Below are 17,714 nucleotides of genomic sequence, written 5' to 3' on the forward strand. Positions count from 1 at the left end.
AATTTTTTTCCAATTCTTTTCTCCCTACCATCATCTCTGATATTTAATATTCTGTGTCTTTTTATAGCCATATGGATAATCTTTCACCTAATCATTTCAACTCTAGTCTCATTTAAGTGACTTCTTAAATCATAAATGATAGTTTATGTGTCATTTCCTGTTAATGAGTCTTTCCAAACCTCAAGCATGAAAACAGCAGAGTTCTGTCTCACCCGACTGGGTCTACGTCAGATCCCAGGACCTTTGAACTGGTATCTCTGGAAGGTTCTGATGGCATTTGCTCATGTAGCCTCCAGTCTCGGCCCTGATCTTATCGGATTCAAAAGAGGCCTTGGCTCTGAGAAACTGACTCAAAGGACCTGTGGCTGGATACAAGCTATTAGATACCTCTCACCCAAATTATTTTTCATTGCAGCATATATCAGCTAGAAGGCTTGGGTTAGTAGAATTGTAGAGAGAGTAATTTTGCTAGGAACATCTATGCTTGGTCTTGACTCTGCCTCACAGAATTTGTATGATAGTGTTAAGCAAGTTACTTAGGCAGCTATGCCTCAGCATGCTCATCTGGAAAGTGGTGCTGATTCAACTTGCCTTGTAGGAGGCTGTGAAAATCTAACAAGAAAATGTATTTAAAGTAATACTTTAAATAATACCTATTTTTTTTACTTTTAAGTAAATTTTTTTTTACATTTAAGTAAAAAAAATAATACCTCCCTGCATTTAAGAAAAAGTCCTGCTATCTACATATTACCATCCTTCTTCTTACACCTATTTTGCCATCAACACCTAGAATCCTACATAAATATCTTAGTACAGATTTAGTGCTTTCGGTGCTTTGTTAACTTATTTGCCAATTTTTATAGCCAATAATTATCAATAAATATGCTAATGCTTTTCAATATTGTTGTCCAAACTTTTAGACTACTTTTTAAAAATGTACTAGATTGGGAGTAGAGTTGGGTGGTAGAAGAACAACAAAGAAGAAGAAATATCTTTTTCTATCTGTTGAAAATGGGACTATTTAAGGCCGCAAAATGGGAGGGTAATGGGTGACCTAAGAATGTGAAAGAATATTTCCCAGAGGATATTCACCAGCTGGATTTTATCCTTACTTAGACAGGAACAGGAGGAAATGAGTTTAAATTTCATTTGGGTTAGAATAATGGGAGCGAAACTATGAAATCTAATTCCCAGGGAATCTTTTCTTCAAAATAAAATAGAAACTGACTTCCTATCATGATTTCAGTGCAGCCCTGATAAGTATGAGAAACTACTCGATGAAGTTTGAGTCGTCTGTCTCTATAATCCCCATCAAGAGAAGAAAATGAGCAATTATAAGCCTTTTATGCAACAGGTGTTTTCACTTGTATTTATTTCATCTTCACTGGAAATTATTTTTCCTACTTTACAAGTGAAGATGTAAATTCCGACAGTTAAGTTTGCCTAAGGTCATCAAGCTAATGAAACGCAGAGTTAGAATACAACTTGTCCCTAACTCCAGAGCCTCTACTATACACTGCACCAACCTGTAAGCTTTGCTCACAATGGCATTCTTAATTTCTACCCTTATTTAAAACTGACATTATGTCCAAGATTTAGATTTATTTATTTATTCACTTAGATTTATTTCACTTAGGTTATTTCCAAGATTTAGAGCTCTCTGAAATCCAATGTAAATTGGAAATGTAGGTAGTATTTATGAGCTACCTAATACAGGCCAAAAATAAAAGAAGTCCATGAATATTATTTCATTTGATAATGGTAGTTATCACTTGAGACAAGAACTATTATCTCCATTTACAGATGGGAATCTAAGTCTCAAAATACATGCTAGGAGAACCCAGGCCCAAGGGACTAAAGAAAGAGGACTTTAAACTTCAAGGGAAGCAGTAGGATCCTAAGCATTCTCACCCTAGCAAGCCTAGGGATGGTGAGAAGCAGGAGAATCTGCAATTCAGACCACGGCATCCGAACCCCAGCACATAGTTCACTTTCAGGTTTAGCAAGTCATAGATATTTAGAAGTAAAATGAGCCATTTGAAATCATTGGATCCAATCCCTTTATCTTGCAGACAAGGAATTTGAGGAACAGGGAGAGGTTAAGTACTTTCTCTAAGGTCGGAAAGCTAATTAGTGACAGAGTTAGCAATAAATCACTTCCATGAAAAGACATGCTTTCAAAGTGAATTCAATTACCTTGTATTCTCAAGTGGCTATTAAGAACACCCAAGTAGTTAGACAATCTCCAATGTTTCTGTCAAGTAGATGTAACTCAAGAAGATCTAGAAAGGAACTTTGCAACACTGAACAATCTAAGACAACAATCTTTCTAATGTGCTAATTTGAGTCAACTCTTCATTGTTAGGAGCGGAGTTCTACCCACTTCTTTTCTGTACAGAGTTATAATTTCAGCCACAGTAAATGGCCAAGTATTTTCATCTCTTCTAGTGCATAAGAGATGTATGAAACTACAGATACACTGAAATATACATATATATAATTATTTTGGTATTTATAAATTTTGATGACAAATTCCTGAAGAAGAAGATTCTTATGATTTTACAGTATAATTTCTCTAGAAGATAGAGTTTTCCATTTTGTCAATGGGTGACAAAATGCACAGGCGCTGGGATAATCATCGGTATTAAGAATTTAATAATCAAATATAGTGTTGCCAAGTATTTAAAAAGAATAGAAAGTATTTTCACAGAAGGCATACTTTGAAAGTTAATTTCTTTCAACATACTAAATAGATCTAGCTAAATATGCAAAGATTTGCCTTTAGGAGATATGGTTAAATTGGTAAAAAAGACAAAGGGAAACAGTGGTAAGCCAAAAAAGTTTAAAAGAGTTGGATGTAAATGGGTGAAAATACAACCATTCAGTCAACAGTCAATAGCAAACATCTGCTAGTCTCCCACCTAATGACGAGAAACTGAAGGTGAACACATGAAAAAAGAATGAGAACTAAAGCATAGGGTCTGTGGAAATGCATCCTGAAGACAAACCAAAAAGTTATTTCCATCAGAGAAGAAAAATCACATCAATGAAAATATATTTTGAAATATCATTTCAGGGGAAAAAAGGAAGAAGATAAACTGACAAAGAAGAGATCATTCTAATAGTCGTCAAGTCATGTAGTTTGACACTAAAAATTCTTACAATTTACTAAATTTAACCTAGAAGTCTTACACATTTTCAGAAATAGAAGTCTTCTATCACACTTGACATTTCTGAATATGTTAATGCTGAAGCTTTCTATGTGATGGTGTCCTTTAGAAAAAAAAGGAGGAGGAGAGGAAGAGGAGGGAGAAAGTGGAAGAAGGAGGACGAGGAGGGGGAGGAAGATGGAGAAGTGGAGGGAGAGGAGGAGGAAGAGAAATAAACATAATAGGGAAACTGACCGGCAATGTTTATTTAACATGGTACATAAACCCATATACTCATGCCATGTGTCTAGGACAGGAAAGTCAAATTTTGAATGACTATTTCATGGCTATACAGTACTCTGGCTTCAAGAACATTTCATGGTCATTCAGTGTCAATTATTCTTAGATTTTCTTGTCCTAGGAGACATTCCCCCAAATTAAATCATTCAGATTTATGAATGGCACCAATGGAAAAGAACAGCAGCATCTAATATCATGTCAAGAAAAACGTTCTGTTCAGTAGCAAGTATACAGCAGAGCATCTCTCTTACTGCATCTATTGATGAAAAGAATGATGATAGTGTTTTGTTTATCTCAACTTCACATTTCTCTACAACAGAAAGTTTTCAAGGTGGCCTCCCTAAGTGAAACGAGGGACAATCTGGGTTTCATTTGGAATTCTGACTGTTTAGAAAGGATTGACTGGTTTGGGATCCCTCAGCAACCCAGAAACCAAGATGATTGACAGATTAGTGACTGAGTATTGCTAGTGATCTACTTAATTTTATTTACTTATTTAACAAACACTATGTGCCAGGCATTGTTCTAAATACATATGTTAAATTCCTTTGATTCACTTAAAAGTCATAACAACCCTATTAGGTGAGAACTATTACACCCATTTTCCAGGTGAGAAAACTGAGGCACAAGGAAGTAAATAATTTGCCAGTGGTCACACAAAAAGTAAAGGTAATTCTCCCTTAACACTCAGCCATAGTCAATCGTTTAGCATGACACTCTTTTCTTATCTGGGTCTCCTCACTAAATAGCAGTTTTCAGTGAAAAGTCATTCAGACAGCAACATTGGGGGAAAAAAAAAAAAGCCTGATAATAATAGCTGAGTTTGTTAAGAGTTTTCTATGTGTGTCAGATACAGTGCCAAGTGGTAATAAAAATTTTTTAACTGCTACATAACCTTCAGTCCAAATAATCCCATAAGAAGTTACCATTAGAATTTAAATCATAAAATGTTGGTGACAAATAACTTTCCCATGGATAAATGACTAATAACGGCAAGAAGGCATCCACATCTGGCCCATCAGAGCACAGAACTCACCTACGAGACCAAAGGGCTTACTGCTGCCCTATAAGAAAGGTGGGCCTTTAAGGCGAGATGGCTACAGGATGATGAGTCAGCCTGGCTGTTCTTCTTTTTCCTCCTCTTTAACATGATAGGCCATCAACAATTATTTATTAAATCAAATAAGATAGATCAAGTTTAAATGGAGGAGTTCGGAGTTCAGTTCATCTATGGAGAATTCTCTGGCAATAAAGGCTACACACACATACACACACACACATACACACACACAAAACAGTGTGCTAAACCAACTGATAACCCCAGCTTCTAGCAGATCATATCCAGTTATTACTATCAGGTGATAATGATATCACTATTGACTAAAGAGTAGAAAAGAATCACTTTCTCCCAAAACTTTAAATTTAAGGTGAAGTTATTTATTTGGCAAAGCTTAAATAGGGTCATCTTCAAATAGGGAGATATGGGCTGGACAGTGGGTCTCATGAGAGTCACAGAAGTGGTCTCACATGAGAGGTATGATTTTAGTATAAATTGTTAAGAGTTTTTTTTTGTATAATCTCCATATCTATCTTCTAGTGTGAGATGCTGTCATCTGATAATACAAATATTTTCAAATCACAATTTAAATATTTTCCATAAAAATCAAAATACAAATCAATAAATTGGAATCACAAGTGAATTAAAGCCACCAACAATTTTTATCACAATCCCATTTCTCCTGCAGATGAAATTATTGACTTTTTTGTTTATACTTTTAGAAATTATTTACCTTTGTTAGTTTATAATTTTAGAAAATATTTACCTTATTTCATATTTTTGGTAGCAAATGATTGTTATCATTACATGATTAAAATTTAAATTAAAATGTAATCAATATTTTTTATTTTAGTCATTTACATTAAATATATTCACAAAAAGCCACTGATATATTTTATTTATTGGCCTAATTTTATAGTTATTACAACTACGAAATGTATACTGGGCAGTAGTATTAACAATCAAACTGCAATTACACACTTTTCTTTGTTTGAAATGAGAGTCCAGACAACAAAGTTGATTTCTTGCAGTATTACTATTATCAATATGTTCTTAAAACTCACTGCAAATGACACATAATATAACACAATATAAAAGCCATTTTTTTTTCTGAGAAAGTACATTTTGTTTTTTGTATCAGAGAACCGAGGCTTTTTGATCCAGTGATTTGTGGGACATAAAATAAGGAATAAGGACAAGCACCTAGCTCATGGCTTTTCAAAACATAGGAGTCTTTGAGTCTGTGAAAAGAAGATACAATTTTCTTAAATTACTAGAAATCTTCTCTGCTAAGGGAAAGACAATGGAAGTTAAGTAATTTCTCAAGGTAAGTATTAAATCTATGAATTCTACTGTAGAAACGTATTAAAATTTTATCGTAAACTGGCATATGCCACAAATTAAAACTTTTTTAAGACTGTCTCCAAACATGTAGAACCTGAATTATTTTTATAATCTTTATTTTTAAAGATTTGTTTATTTATTTGAGCGAGTGAGAGAGAGAGAGAGAGAGAGAGAGAGAAAAGGAGAGAGAGAGCCATTGGGGGAGGCACAGAGGGAGAGAATGAAGCCTCAAACCAACTGCCCCGCCCGCTGAGCTGGGACCCTGAGGCAGGGCTCATTCCAGGAACCTGAGATCAGGATCTGAGCCAAAATCAGTCACTTAACCAAGTGAACCACCCAGGTGTCCCTATTTTTACAACTTAAATATTTTGGATTTATTTTCTAACTAAAGCTTTCTCTTCTCTTTTTGGGTTTTTTTCCTTTTTAAGACTTTATTTTTAAGTAATCTCTTCACCCAACATGGAGCTCGAACTCACAACCTAGAGGTCAGAAGTCACATTCTCCTCCGACTGAGCCAGCTAGGCACCCCTTCTCTTTTTGTAGACCTAACTTAAGTTCATTTCTAAGTAAAATGTTTCATAATACTTAACAACCTTTAAAATGTTTTAGGGTTTAACAAGCTCAGGAACCTATTCTATAAATGGTATTCTTAAGTAATAATAAAATTTTAAGTTCCATCCACCAACCCTCTGCCGTTGCAGCACCCAAATTTTGTATAACCACTCCTCTCTCCCTCAAATCCCCTCTTGCTAGGAGTAAAGAACTTTCATCATCTTGTAGAACTCCAGATACTTAATACATGCCCACATATCTGAGCATTACTATGATAACCATGAAATGGAAACTTCTTTGATGGGATACCAAGTTAGGGTCCTACTTAGAGAGTTGGAAGATATACTGACTCCCCTTAAGAGCAAATTCGTTTTTCATTCAACTTAATTATTAACATTAATAACAATGAAGAGGGGCGCCTGAGTGGCTCAGTGGGTTAAGCCTCTGCCTTCAGCTCAGGTCATGATCTCAGGGTCCTGGGATCCAGCCCTATATGGGGCTCTCTGCTCAGCAGGGAGCCTGCTTCCCGCCCTACCCCCTGCCTGCCTCTTTGCCTACTTGTGATTTCTCTCTCTGCCAAATAAATAAATAAAATCTTTAAAAAAAAATAACAACTGAGAATAAAAATGCATTGATGGGGGCACCTGAGTGGCTCATTGGGTTAAGTGCCTGCCTTCAACTCAGGTCATGATCCCAGAGTCCTGGGATCAAGCCCCACATTGGGCTCCCTGCTCAGCAGAGAGCCTGTTTCTCCCTCTCCCTCCTGCTTGTGCTCTCTTTCTCTGTCAAATAAATAAATAAAATCCTTTTTAAAAATGCGTTGCTGTAAGTAGTTAAGGACTTCATATCCTATCGATTAACATTTGCTGAAAAATGAATCAGGGACCCATTTTATGAAACATTTGCTTTCATTTCTGACCCTGTAGTTTTTTACATTTGTCCCTTAAGCTGAGTTCCCATTAAATTTACTGCAAATGACACACAGTACAATATGACACAAAGTATATATAAATATACCATTCTCTTTCCTGAGAAAGGCTTTTCACTGGCATAATACTGGCCTTGGGCACAGTATTAAGGCACATGGAGGAAACAGAAAATAACATTGCACAGAAATAAGTGTCTCATTTGAAGTCTCATTGTTAGTAAGTCTTCCAATTGCAAAAATACTCCACAAATATTTAGGACTACTTAGGAATTCAATAAACATTCCCTCAACCTGCCCCTCTTGTCTCTGTAAGTAGTTATGAATCATATGTACAAACAAAAGGCAGCTCTGTGCCTCTGGACAAATATATTAGAAATTAACAAATTTAAGTCACTTTATAGAATGTACTCAGTGTTTCCATTTCTGCCAAAATGTTTCGAGGTTAGCAGGGACAGTGTTACAATGGACCACCCTTTACAGACGAGGAAGCCAGGGCATTACCCCAGCGCTACTTACCTGAGAGCACAAAATTAGTTCAAGAAACAACCTGTGAGTCGAGCCCATATACTTCCTTCTGGATTCTAGAATCTACAGGTTTGCTCCTTTCTCACATCCACACTGCTTTGTTACACGGTCTGGGGGCTGGCGAAAAGCGGATGACGTCGGCCTTCTGAATGTTTAGAGCATTTGTATGCACGACTGAATTCTATGTTCTTCTTTCCTGTGTCTAGAACACTTCTCCCAGGTTCTTTGAATGCATGGGTTATATATTCAGCCTCTGTGGAACTACCAAACACTTTCTAGCACAGAGCCAAGGACATGTAATCCCTCAAAAATACTTGTTCATTCACTAACTAGATGCAAAAGTTTTGGGAGACTATTTCTGGTAGAGGTGGGAGGAAATTATAGGTCACAGGCAAAGTGGGCTTCTTTCTTACCCAATTCTGAATTTTTTAATGTGGGAATCCACTCATTTTCCTGTTTTCAAAAAAAATCACTATAAAAACATTTTTTTGACAATATCCAATATTTACAATGAAGCAGACATTTTCAAACAATATTGGTGGGGAATGTAATCTTCCTGTATATAATTTATTGATATGCAAATGTATTATTTAAATGGAAACTCCAGCAATTCCAACTGTACAATGTTGCCTAAGAAATAACCAGTGTTGGGGTGCTTGGGTGGCTCAGTCGTTTAAGCGCCCGACTCTTGATTTTGACACAGGTCATGACCTCTGGGTTGAGAGACTGAGCTCCCCCACCCCCATCAGACTCCCCACCGAGCATAGAGTTCTGCTTGAGATTCTTCCCCCCCAATCTTTCCCTCCCCCTCTACTCCTCCCTGCCCTACCCTATGTGCTCATGTGCGCACGCTCTCTCTCTAAAATAAATAAATAAATAAAATCTTTTCTAAAAAAGAAAAGAGAAATAACTAGCAGTGTTCAAATGCATCCCCCAACTTTTACCTTAAAATGTAAAATTAGGAGACAAAAACCAAAATCCCGGCTACAATCCAAGATTTCTCTCTAAATTCAGTGATTCCCAAGACAGGGGTGAGTCAGATAAGCCAGTTCTTTGTTCTTTAAATAACTTTCACATACTTGAAAATCATTTCAATTTTTTTAGTCATTTTCATTTTGACAACAATTTCTCCTCCATTCATACATATTAAATTTAGCCTGTGATTGAGTCACATACCTTTATTACATGATGCTTTTCTTGGAACACAGGAATCTTAAACATTTGGCACCAATAGGTTGTACCTTTGTTTGGGATGGGGACCTGTCTTAATAAAAAGGGGAAGGGAACACAAAGTCACATTATTAAACACAGCAGTGTAAGTTAAAAACTCTTACACGATTTCAATAAACCCACCCTTCCAGCCATAAAACCTGAAAAAACTTACGTCCTGATTCACCAGGTCAAAGTATCGTATGGCTGTAGATAACACGTTGGTTTTCTCAGGATTCAACAGCCGTAGACTCTTGGTGCCACGATTAGAGTCATGGTACTTGGGACCGGCTTCTCCCACATCTTCATGGTGGTACGCCCAGATCACTCTCACAGTGCTCTCCTAGGGATCACACAGGGTCATTATTACATCTCATGAGAGCCCTGTCCTAACCACTAAGCTGAGTTTAGAGAACTCTATTGGAAGCCGGATAGAGACGTGAAGAAAAGAGAATAATGACATTTGGAGTCCTCAGTATGGTCCCTAGGATTAATTGTCAATTTGATTAAGTCATTAAGTTTCCAAATAGATGACTTTTTTTTTGGAAGAAACAGTCTCTCTCAGCATGCAAGATTATGTCTTCTGAGAGAGCAAAGAACGATGGACTCCATGGTTATCCTTTCACGCACATTACAACAGTAAATAATCTTCACACTAGGTCTGCAAACTAGCAACTCATAGTTACCAAGCAAATACTCCTGTTCAGATGCAAGATTCTATAAAATTAAAACCTGTTTTAATGCCATGCAACATTTTAGGGAAAATAAACAAAATGAAAATTAAAACGACTTTCCAGATCAGTACCTTTACATTCATAATATATTTTTCCTAGGCACTAGCCCGGTCATGTGTATGAATTGACAGAAAGTGCAAACACAGGAGGAATTTCTGATTTGGGGTTTATTATCCTAGAATCTAGCTTTAGTCATTTATGAATCTGGGAATTTCCAAGGGACTAGGGTGTCCCAACGAGGGAAAGTACTGTCAGGTGAAATTGGTTTCCATTTAGCAAACAAGAGATTGCCCAAGGGGAGCTGGGGCAGGGAGGGGGAGGGCTTGCTGAGGTATGAAGAAATTGTTCAGTCCTCCCACAGATAAAGGTGTCTTTGCCAGATCTTTGTAATAAGAACTTTGAAAATAAATAATAAAGCAAAAGCTATTTATTTTAAAAGCTATATTCTTTCTTAATATGTCAAATGACTATAATTATTTTTCCAATTAAAGTATAATTGCACTGTATATTACATAAAAAGTGATCCATGTCTTTGCATGTGTTCTTTTTCTTCCTCTTTGACTCTTTATGCTGAATGTTAATCAAAACTGTTTCAGATTTTTACATTCCCATTTTTGAAGCTTTATCAAATAAAAAAGATAATTTGATTGATCTATACAGAATGAAATCGATCCAAGAAATTCATGAAACTTCCTAAGTACCACATGAATAATATACTGTCTAAATATTTAATTTGCATATGCATAAAGATATTAATGTTTGCATGAAGTCTGACAATAAAAAATCTTGTATAACATGTCAGTAGCAATTTTAATCAACCTGCTATTCATCTCGACTTTAGAAATTTACAAAAATGAACCAGTCACAAATCAGGTGAATTATACCTTGATATTCAGTATCATCATCCCCTCTTGTGTAATACATTTTTTTCCAACCTCTATCTATTGTGGATTCTCCAACTTGATATAGAAAAAGCTAGAACTCTTACAGATAAAATCACACTCACTTTAAATGGCCCTTCAAAATGTGAGATTCAAAACAAAAACCGCCTTTCTTCAAATGTATAGTCTTAGATTTTCTGTGGCTTCTAAAAAGATTTCAAAGGTACTCTAAAACAGACTGTGTGACTTTGTTTGCAAAGGTTATTTTTAAGTATTTGTTCCTTTTATTCTGCAGGGTTTCACAACCATAAATGCACAGTGTCTTCATGCATGCATTCTCACATAGGCTCCATACCGTTATACTCTTGTCATTGAGGTCACATGTATGCAGCTCTCTGGTAAATTCTATTACTGTGTGGGTGCTATTTTCCATGGCATATTCCAGGTGGTAATCTTGTTGAGCATCTTTTTTCAACTCTCTATTTGCATTTGTAAAATAATCCTGTGGAAAATATGGAAAAGAAAAATTAGGACATCCCAGATTCAGAGTGAAAATAATTTAGATTAGGAATATTTATAGGACCTTAAAAAAAGTGATTTGGGGCTTGCTTATTACAAAGTCCTATATCTACAGTCATTTCTAAAGTCCTGGGAATTTTCAAGGAGCTGGAGTATCCCAACTAGGAAATCAGTTCCCTATGAAACTGAATCGTATTTGAACCTCAGGCGCTCTGGGAAAATGTGATATGGATTTATGGTATCATAGAGCACTGAAAGTAAACAGTAAACAGACATCAAAGATCACCTAGTACTTTTCCTTCATTATACAAATGAAAAGAGGAACTTCCACACTGTGAAACAGCTTGCTCCAAAGTGAATTGACTAGTTTGGGACAAAGGTAGAACCAACCCATGTAGAACCAACCCAAGGAAAGCCCTTTTCCACTGTTATCCAAGTTGGGGCTTCCTGTCAGTGCTCCTAAAAGCAAAGAGGCCCCAGCTGAGGATATAGGTCATTTCAGTATGTGCTGTAATACCCAATGCTCATTAAAACGCAATGTGGTGGAAAAGAATGGAAAGAAATTAAACTCACTGAATTACAAGATATTGAAAAACTGGGGAAATCTTGTTTTTATGGATTAGCGATGATTTTTGTACTAAACTTGGTCAGTGGTAACTTTTGGGAGGCACACAAATGCAATGGAGAGGTCGTGGGCTTTGAAATCAAATGGCAAGAACCTGACCCCTGGCTCTACCCTAAATAGCCTCGGAGAATTGTTGAAGTCAAACTCTGTGAACTTTTGTTCTAACATTAGTGAAATGGGGGATAATAGATACCTATTTATGGATTTTGAAAGATAAAGAAATGAGGGGAAATTGCCTACAATGGATTATTGCCCATTTAATGCTAATTTCCTTTCCCCTTTTCCAATGCAGTTTGGTTTTTATCCAAAATATTTCCCTAGACCATATACCATTTACTTACTATATTTTACCATTTGCCTACTATCTGACCACTTGGCTGTTACTGATATATTACTGTATTATAAAACTCATGGTGCTAATTCTCATCACTTATAGAAGACACCAAGTTGGCCTTAATTGTACTGGCCTTTCTGTGCATGAGAATATTTTATTTTTAATAAGCCATAAAAGGCTGATTTCAAAAATGCATGCTGAAACATAATTACATTTTTTTTTACTAACATTAAAATTGCATTTGAAGAAATGATCACTACGCTTAGATAAATAAATAAATAAAGTACAACAGAAAAAAAAACCTTAAATGGTAAATGTCACACTCAAATGGATGGCATCTGGCATTTTTATTCCTAGTACCTTTTTGAGGTAGCTATTGAGTATGTGTAAATTTGACATCCCGAAATTTGCTCAAACCCATTATCAGTGATGCACAGAGCCTAACTAACCCTTTTTCACCCTCGCGGCAACTACAACTCACTGAGCACACCCCACACACAAGGCTCAGTTGAAGCATGTATTATTACGTGCACACGCATGAACTCATTTCCACCTTCACATCAGGTCTATGAGACAAAAGTAGTTTCCTCTTTCACAGACAAAGACACAAAAGCATAAGAAGGTCAAGCATCTTGCTCAGGATCACGCAGTTGGGACACTGAAAAGCCAGTATTCAAAGCCAGAGTGTCTGGCTCAAGTCTATATCCTTCTCCACTGTTACACGCTGTAGTGGCCGCTGCTGGGAAGTCTACAGAAAATATCTACATTAAGGTTTTTTTGATTGTTTGTTTTTACATGAAACGTTACTTTGCTGCTGCTAAAGTTGGGGGCTGTCAAAATATTTATTCTGAGAACCGGTTGTAACTGTGAAAACAATTCAAATGAAATATTCCTGTCATATTGTGATCTTTCCACTTTTGATCACACAGATTTTCAATTTGTGGGTGAAATACCAATGTCCAGAGACAGAGAGGGATTCGGATAAAGGGAGCCTTGATACTGAGTTCACATTTCATGTCACGACTCAAGCAGTCACGGTTTTTGCAAACAAAAAGAACACGAAACAAAATGCAATGAAGAGTAGAATAATTATCCCAGTCTTGCAAACATGTTTCCAAACCCATTAATCCCACAGAATATCCAGCTGGCTCGCCAACTTTCCATTCCTTCTATTCTCACTCACTGATAACAATTCCTTCAGCTATTCCACCTTTTTCTGGCTTTTCAGATAACTTAGCTGTGAGAAAATGGGAGAAACTTCACTCAGGTCTCCCTGAAGATCCACTGCATGCACATCTATGCTACATAAACTGCTGAGGGTTCAATATTGTGAAAAGACAGGTGACAGTTAAGTGAAAGCTCTAGGCTTCTGGTAACCTATGATTGTCTGAAAGATGCTGGTATCTTCAAATTTATTGAGGGAAACATGAATGGATTTTATTATAACTGAAATGTGAAGCACACCTGTAATTCCATTTTATTTTCTCCACATTCTCCAGTTCTTATGGCCTGTTTTGATACATGTCTTCAGATTTGAGCCTACCATAGCTTAGCTATCAAGATAGTATTATCAGTTACATGTTTTCTTGAGCTAGGCCCTTCCGAATGCTTAGAAAAGCACATGTGAATCTCTTATTGTTTTCTCAGGAGGCCTCCTGAGACAAATATTAGAACCCTCTCTCTTTAAGATGCCAGTATTTCCCCACCCTCAGCTCATGATCATGCACTTCACTTTAAGAGAATTTCAGTTATGATAAATGACAGCTCATATCTTGCCTTCTTTCTATCCCAAATAATATTCACTTTTTGGAATCATAAAAAAAAATACTAATCTAAAAGAAAAGCAGGAGAGAGATATATAAAATAAAGTACAGATGATACAAGTAGAAACCAAAGAGATGCAAATGAAATAAAAGGGAAATATTACATTAGATCCTATAGGCATTAAAAAGTTAATAATATTATGTACACCTAGACATAAGAAACTTGGATAATTTAGATGTGAAACAGGCAAAGTTTGAAAGACATAAACCAGCAAAATTCATTAAGGAAAACAGATACTCTGAACAGCCCTATAGTGTACTCATGGGTAAAAACCTTCCTACAAAGAAAATTCTAAGCCAAGTTTCTTTCACTTGGAACTTTACCAAATATTTAAGGAAGAGGTAATATCAACCCTTCACAAAGTCTTCCAGAAGATAAAGACCACAGAGCACTGCCCAAATCATTGCTTGATGCCAGCCTTACCCTGATACCAAAATCAAAGACATTACAAAAATACGTATTAGCAAATAGAATTTAGTGATTTTTTTTTAAAAAAGGATAATATATCATTATCATGCAGAGTTGGGTCAACATTATAAAATCAATCAATGCAATTCATTACATTTAAGTCTAAAAAAGGAAATCACAGAATCATCTTAATAAATACAGAAAAACCATTTAAAACATTCATTCAAGGTAAAATCTCTCAGCAAACAGCAGAAGGGTACATTCTTAACCTTATAAAAAGCATCCATAAAAAATCCTACAGAAAACATCATAGTTAATGATGAAAGTCTAAATTCCTCCCCTAAGTTTGGGGACAAGTAAGTCTTGGGGAAAGGGCAAAGATGTCCACATTTCTCACTTCCGGACAGCCCCACTATTGACTACTTCTGACAGTTTATCTCTACTATTCCCATTCTCTAAGCATAAACATCAAATTCTGTCCCTGACATTATCTCCTGTCTTCATATTTCATTCTTTGGGAATCTCATCTACTCTAGGAGTTTCTAATCACTGCCTTCCTTCAGTATCACATATCTAAAAGTCTACTGAATAACTTCACTTGGAAGTCTTAGTGTCATTTCAGAGTGCAATATAACCAAAATTGTATCCACCCTTTGTCTCTAAGACTTGTTTTCCTGAATTTCTTTCAGTATCCTGCCATTTTCCCACTATCCAAATTCAAAATGGCAGTCTTCTTTAACTTCTTCCTCTGTTAATCACACTTCCACAATCCTATCAGTTCCTCCTTTGAAAAAATATCCCATCTTTTACTTCTACTCTATTACAACTTCTTCTACCTCACTTCAGAGTATCACCTGTATTATTTATGTCAAAATCACTCTCAATGTGTCACTGTCTTTTATTTAATGGTCTATAGTACAAAGTTCTATAATTTAGATTCAAGTTTTTCTACAGTTCAACCTAACCTGGTTTTTCAGAGTGTCACCATCAACCCTACCACATGGTCTCTATTATCTATTTATTATTCCCCTCAAATTTTGCCTTTTTCCATCTCCTAGCTTTTGTTCACACTCTTCTCTATTTCCCCTACTCTCTTTACTCCACTGAGAAATCCTCCCTGCTAAATCCACTCACTGAAACTTAACTCCATTGAAACACTTCCTTCTCTTCAAGACTCATGATTCTAGTTCCTCTATGAAGTTTTCTTTGATCATTCCAACTGGAAGTGATCATTCCCTCTTAGCATCCTTACTCCTCTTTTGTATTCCCATGGAGCCTGCAATATATTCTAGATAAAAATTATCTTCTCAACCATGTGGTAATTGCCTGGAAATAGAAAGCTAATCTTATCAATCCAGCTATAAATTTGTACCTTTAATATAGTTGTTTGTGCTGTAAATGGAACAAAAAGAGGGAGACAGATTATTTTCTCAATTGTTCTCAATTACATTTACATATGGTTAAAATCGGTGTGGAATGTGTTTAACCAGATGCTAGCATGAGTTTGAGCTGGCATGATCTGCCACGCAGACACATCTGGCCCTGAAATCTGGGAACATTGTTGTGACCTTTTAACCCCTAAATGGACATGAATCTTATGAAACTGACATCAGCATTCAGAAAAAAAAAAAGTTGATGCATGTAACAGCTCTTTGAAATCTTTTTACACTTAAAGCTCATTTCCTACCTATTTTAAAGAAATAAGGCAAAAACAATAACAAAACAAAAGCCAAAAAAACCCACAAAAAAAAAACCCCAGATCTAAGAGAGAGAAACCATGTTTCAGAATGTTTTCTAATGTGAATTTATATCCTGAGTTACTTGCAAACTGCAGATGCTTATTAAATATGTGTAATTTTAAAAGGAGCATCCTGCTTTTCCTCTTGCTAATTCTAAATTATTATTTTTAAATCATTATTTTAATTAATTATATAAATTATTATATAATTAATAAATTCTAAATTATAAATTTTTCCTCTAATGCTAATTCAGGAACCATCATCCTATATTAACATCTTAGTGGTATGGAAATAGTTTCACTCGGGGGAAAAAAATTATTCCCTCGCAACACCTTCTTTCTTCCTTCAACCCGTATTAAGAAAATACATGAACTAACCCAACACAGTCTTAATGGGGTCAATATTTTAAAATAAAGAAAATGGTATATGGCAAACCTTAAAAGTGCAATGAAGTATGCCAGAAAGAGAAAGAGGCTAAAGAAAAAAAAAAAAATCCGAGTCCCAAATTCCCTATCATTCAACTGTTCTTGCCAGGAGGAAGAAAAGAAGGAAGGGAGGGAGGAAAGAAGAGATGAAAAGAAAGCAAGTCACCCAAAGAATAGTCCATCTTGAAAATCCTTCATGCAGATTGGCTAAATCCAAAAAAGTATTGCTCAGTGAGTTTAGCAGTTTCCTGAGAGTTTGATAAAGGGCTGCATGTCATCTGACTGGATAATTACATGGAATCATTATTTTGTACTATTATCCTCTTGGAGGAAAAAAAAAAAAACACAGAAAAACCCTGCAGAATGAAATTGACAGTAAAACATCAACCAGTTAACAGCCTGAAAACCAATAATATAACCTAGAAATTTATAGTCACAAAGCCAGACTGTATAGTACTTATGTTTATGAAATTCCCTGAGATCACTTGGACAATCTGACTTTCACCTTTATAGTTAGAATAGGATGACACCCCTTTGCCCCCATCCCAGTTTCCATTTGGCAAATACAATCAGATACATCTCTACTGAGCATCCAAGGTAAAGGCCATTTCTCAGCCACCTTCCTATAGAGCTCAATATTCCAGCACTTTTATAATAAAAATAGGAATATTGATCACAGTGCACTCTCACTGCCATGGTCAGATGTCGCAGCCATTATAAATATCTAATTGTATGATACATACTGCATATAGTACAAATTAACATAAAATACTGATAAATAAAAAAGTAGGCTCCAATTCAGTGTCATTAAAAATTGATTTTATGAGGACAAGAGGGTTGAGGAGTATTCAGAGATTCATGATTCTGTAAAGATTTTGTAAAAGTTTAAAAATAAAATTTGAAGATGTTTTAATTAGCAATAATCGCGCCTCGGATAAACCTCATTGGCTACGATACTGCCACTGCGCAAAGCTAAAATTTGAAGATGTTTTAATTATGTCAATGTGCAGAAGTCATTCTTCTTTATGTTTATTCAGTTTTTATGTTGTAAAGTGAAATGTGAACTTATGTTACTCTAGCTAAATGGCTTTATGTGATTTTTTTTTTAATTTTCTTTATTTATTTGACAGAGAGAGCACACAAGCAGGGGTAATGGCAGAG

General features: G+C 35.8%; 1 protein-coding gene across 1 annotated transcript in view; it reads right to left on the reverse strand.

Moving 5' to 3' along the window:
• Window positions 1-17,714, reverse strand: part of LOC111147812 (monooxygenase DBH like 1) — an 89,312-nt gene that overhangs the window by 56,555 nt on the left and 15,043 nt on the right. The window contains exons 2-4 of the mRNA XM_022504059.1: window positions 11,035-11,181; window positions 9,240-9,407; window positions 9,032-9,115 (exon numbers count right to left, since the gene is read on the reverse strand). Of these exons, the coding sequence (XP_022359767.1) occupies window positions 9,032-9,115; window positions 9,240-9,407; window positions 11,035-11,181 (399 nt within the window). The remainder of the gene's footprint in view (window positions 1-9,031; window positions 9,116-9,239; window positions 9,408-11,034; window positions 11,182-17,714) is intronic.

This window comes from Enhydra lutris, unplaced genomic scaffold (assembly GCF_002288905.1).
Source record: "Enhydra lutris kenyoni isolate GAN:26980312 unplaced genomic scaffold, ASM228890v2 scaffoldscaffold17, whole genome shotgun sequence".
Lineage (NCBI taxonomy): Eukaryota > Metazoa > Chordata > Mammalia > Carnivora > Mustelidae > Enhydra > Enhydra lutris.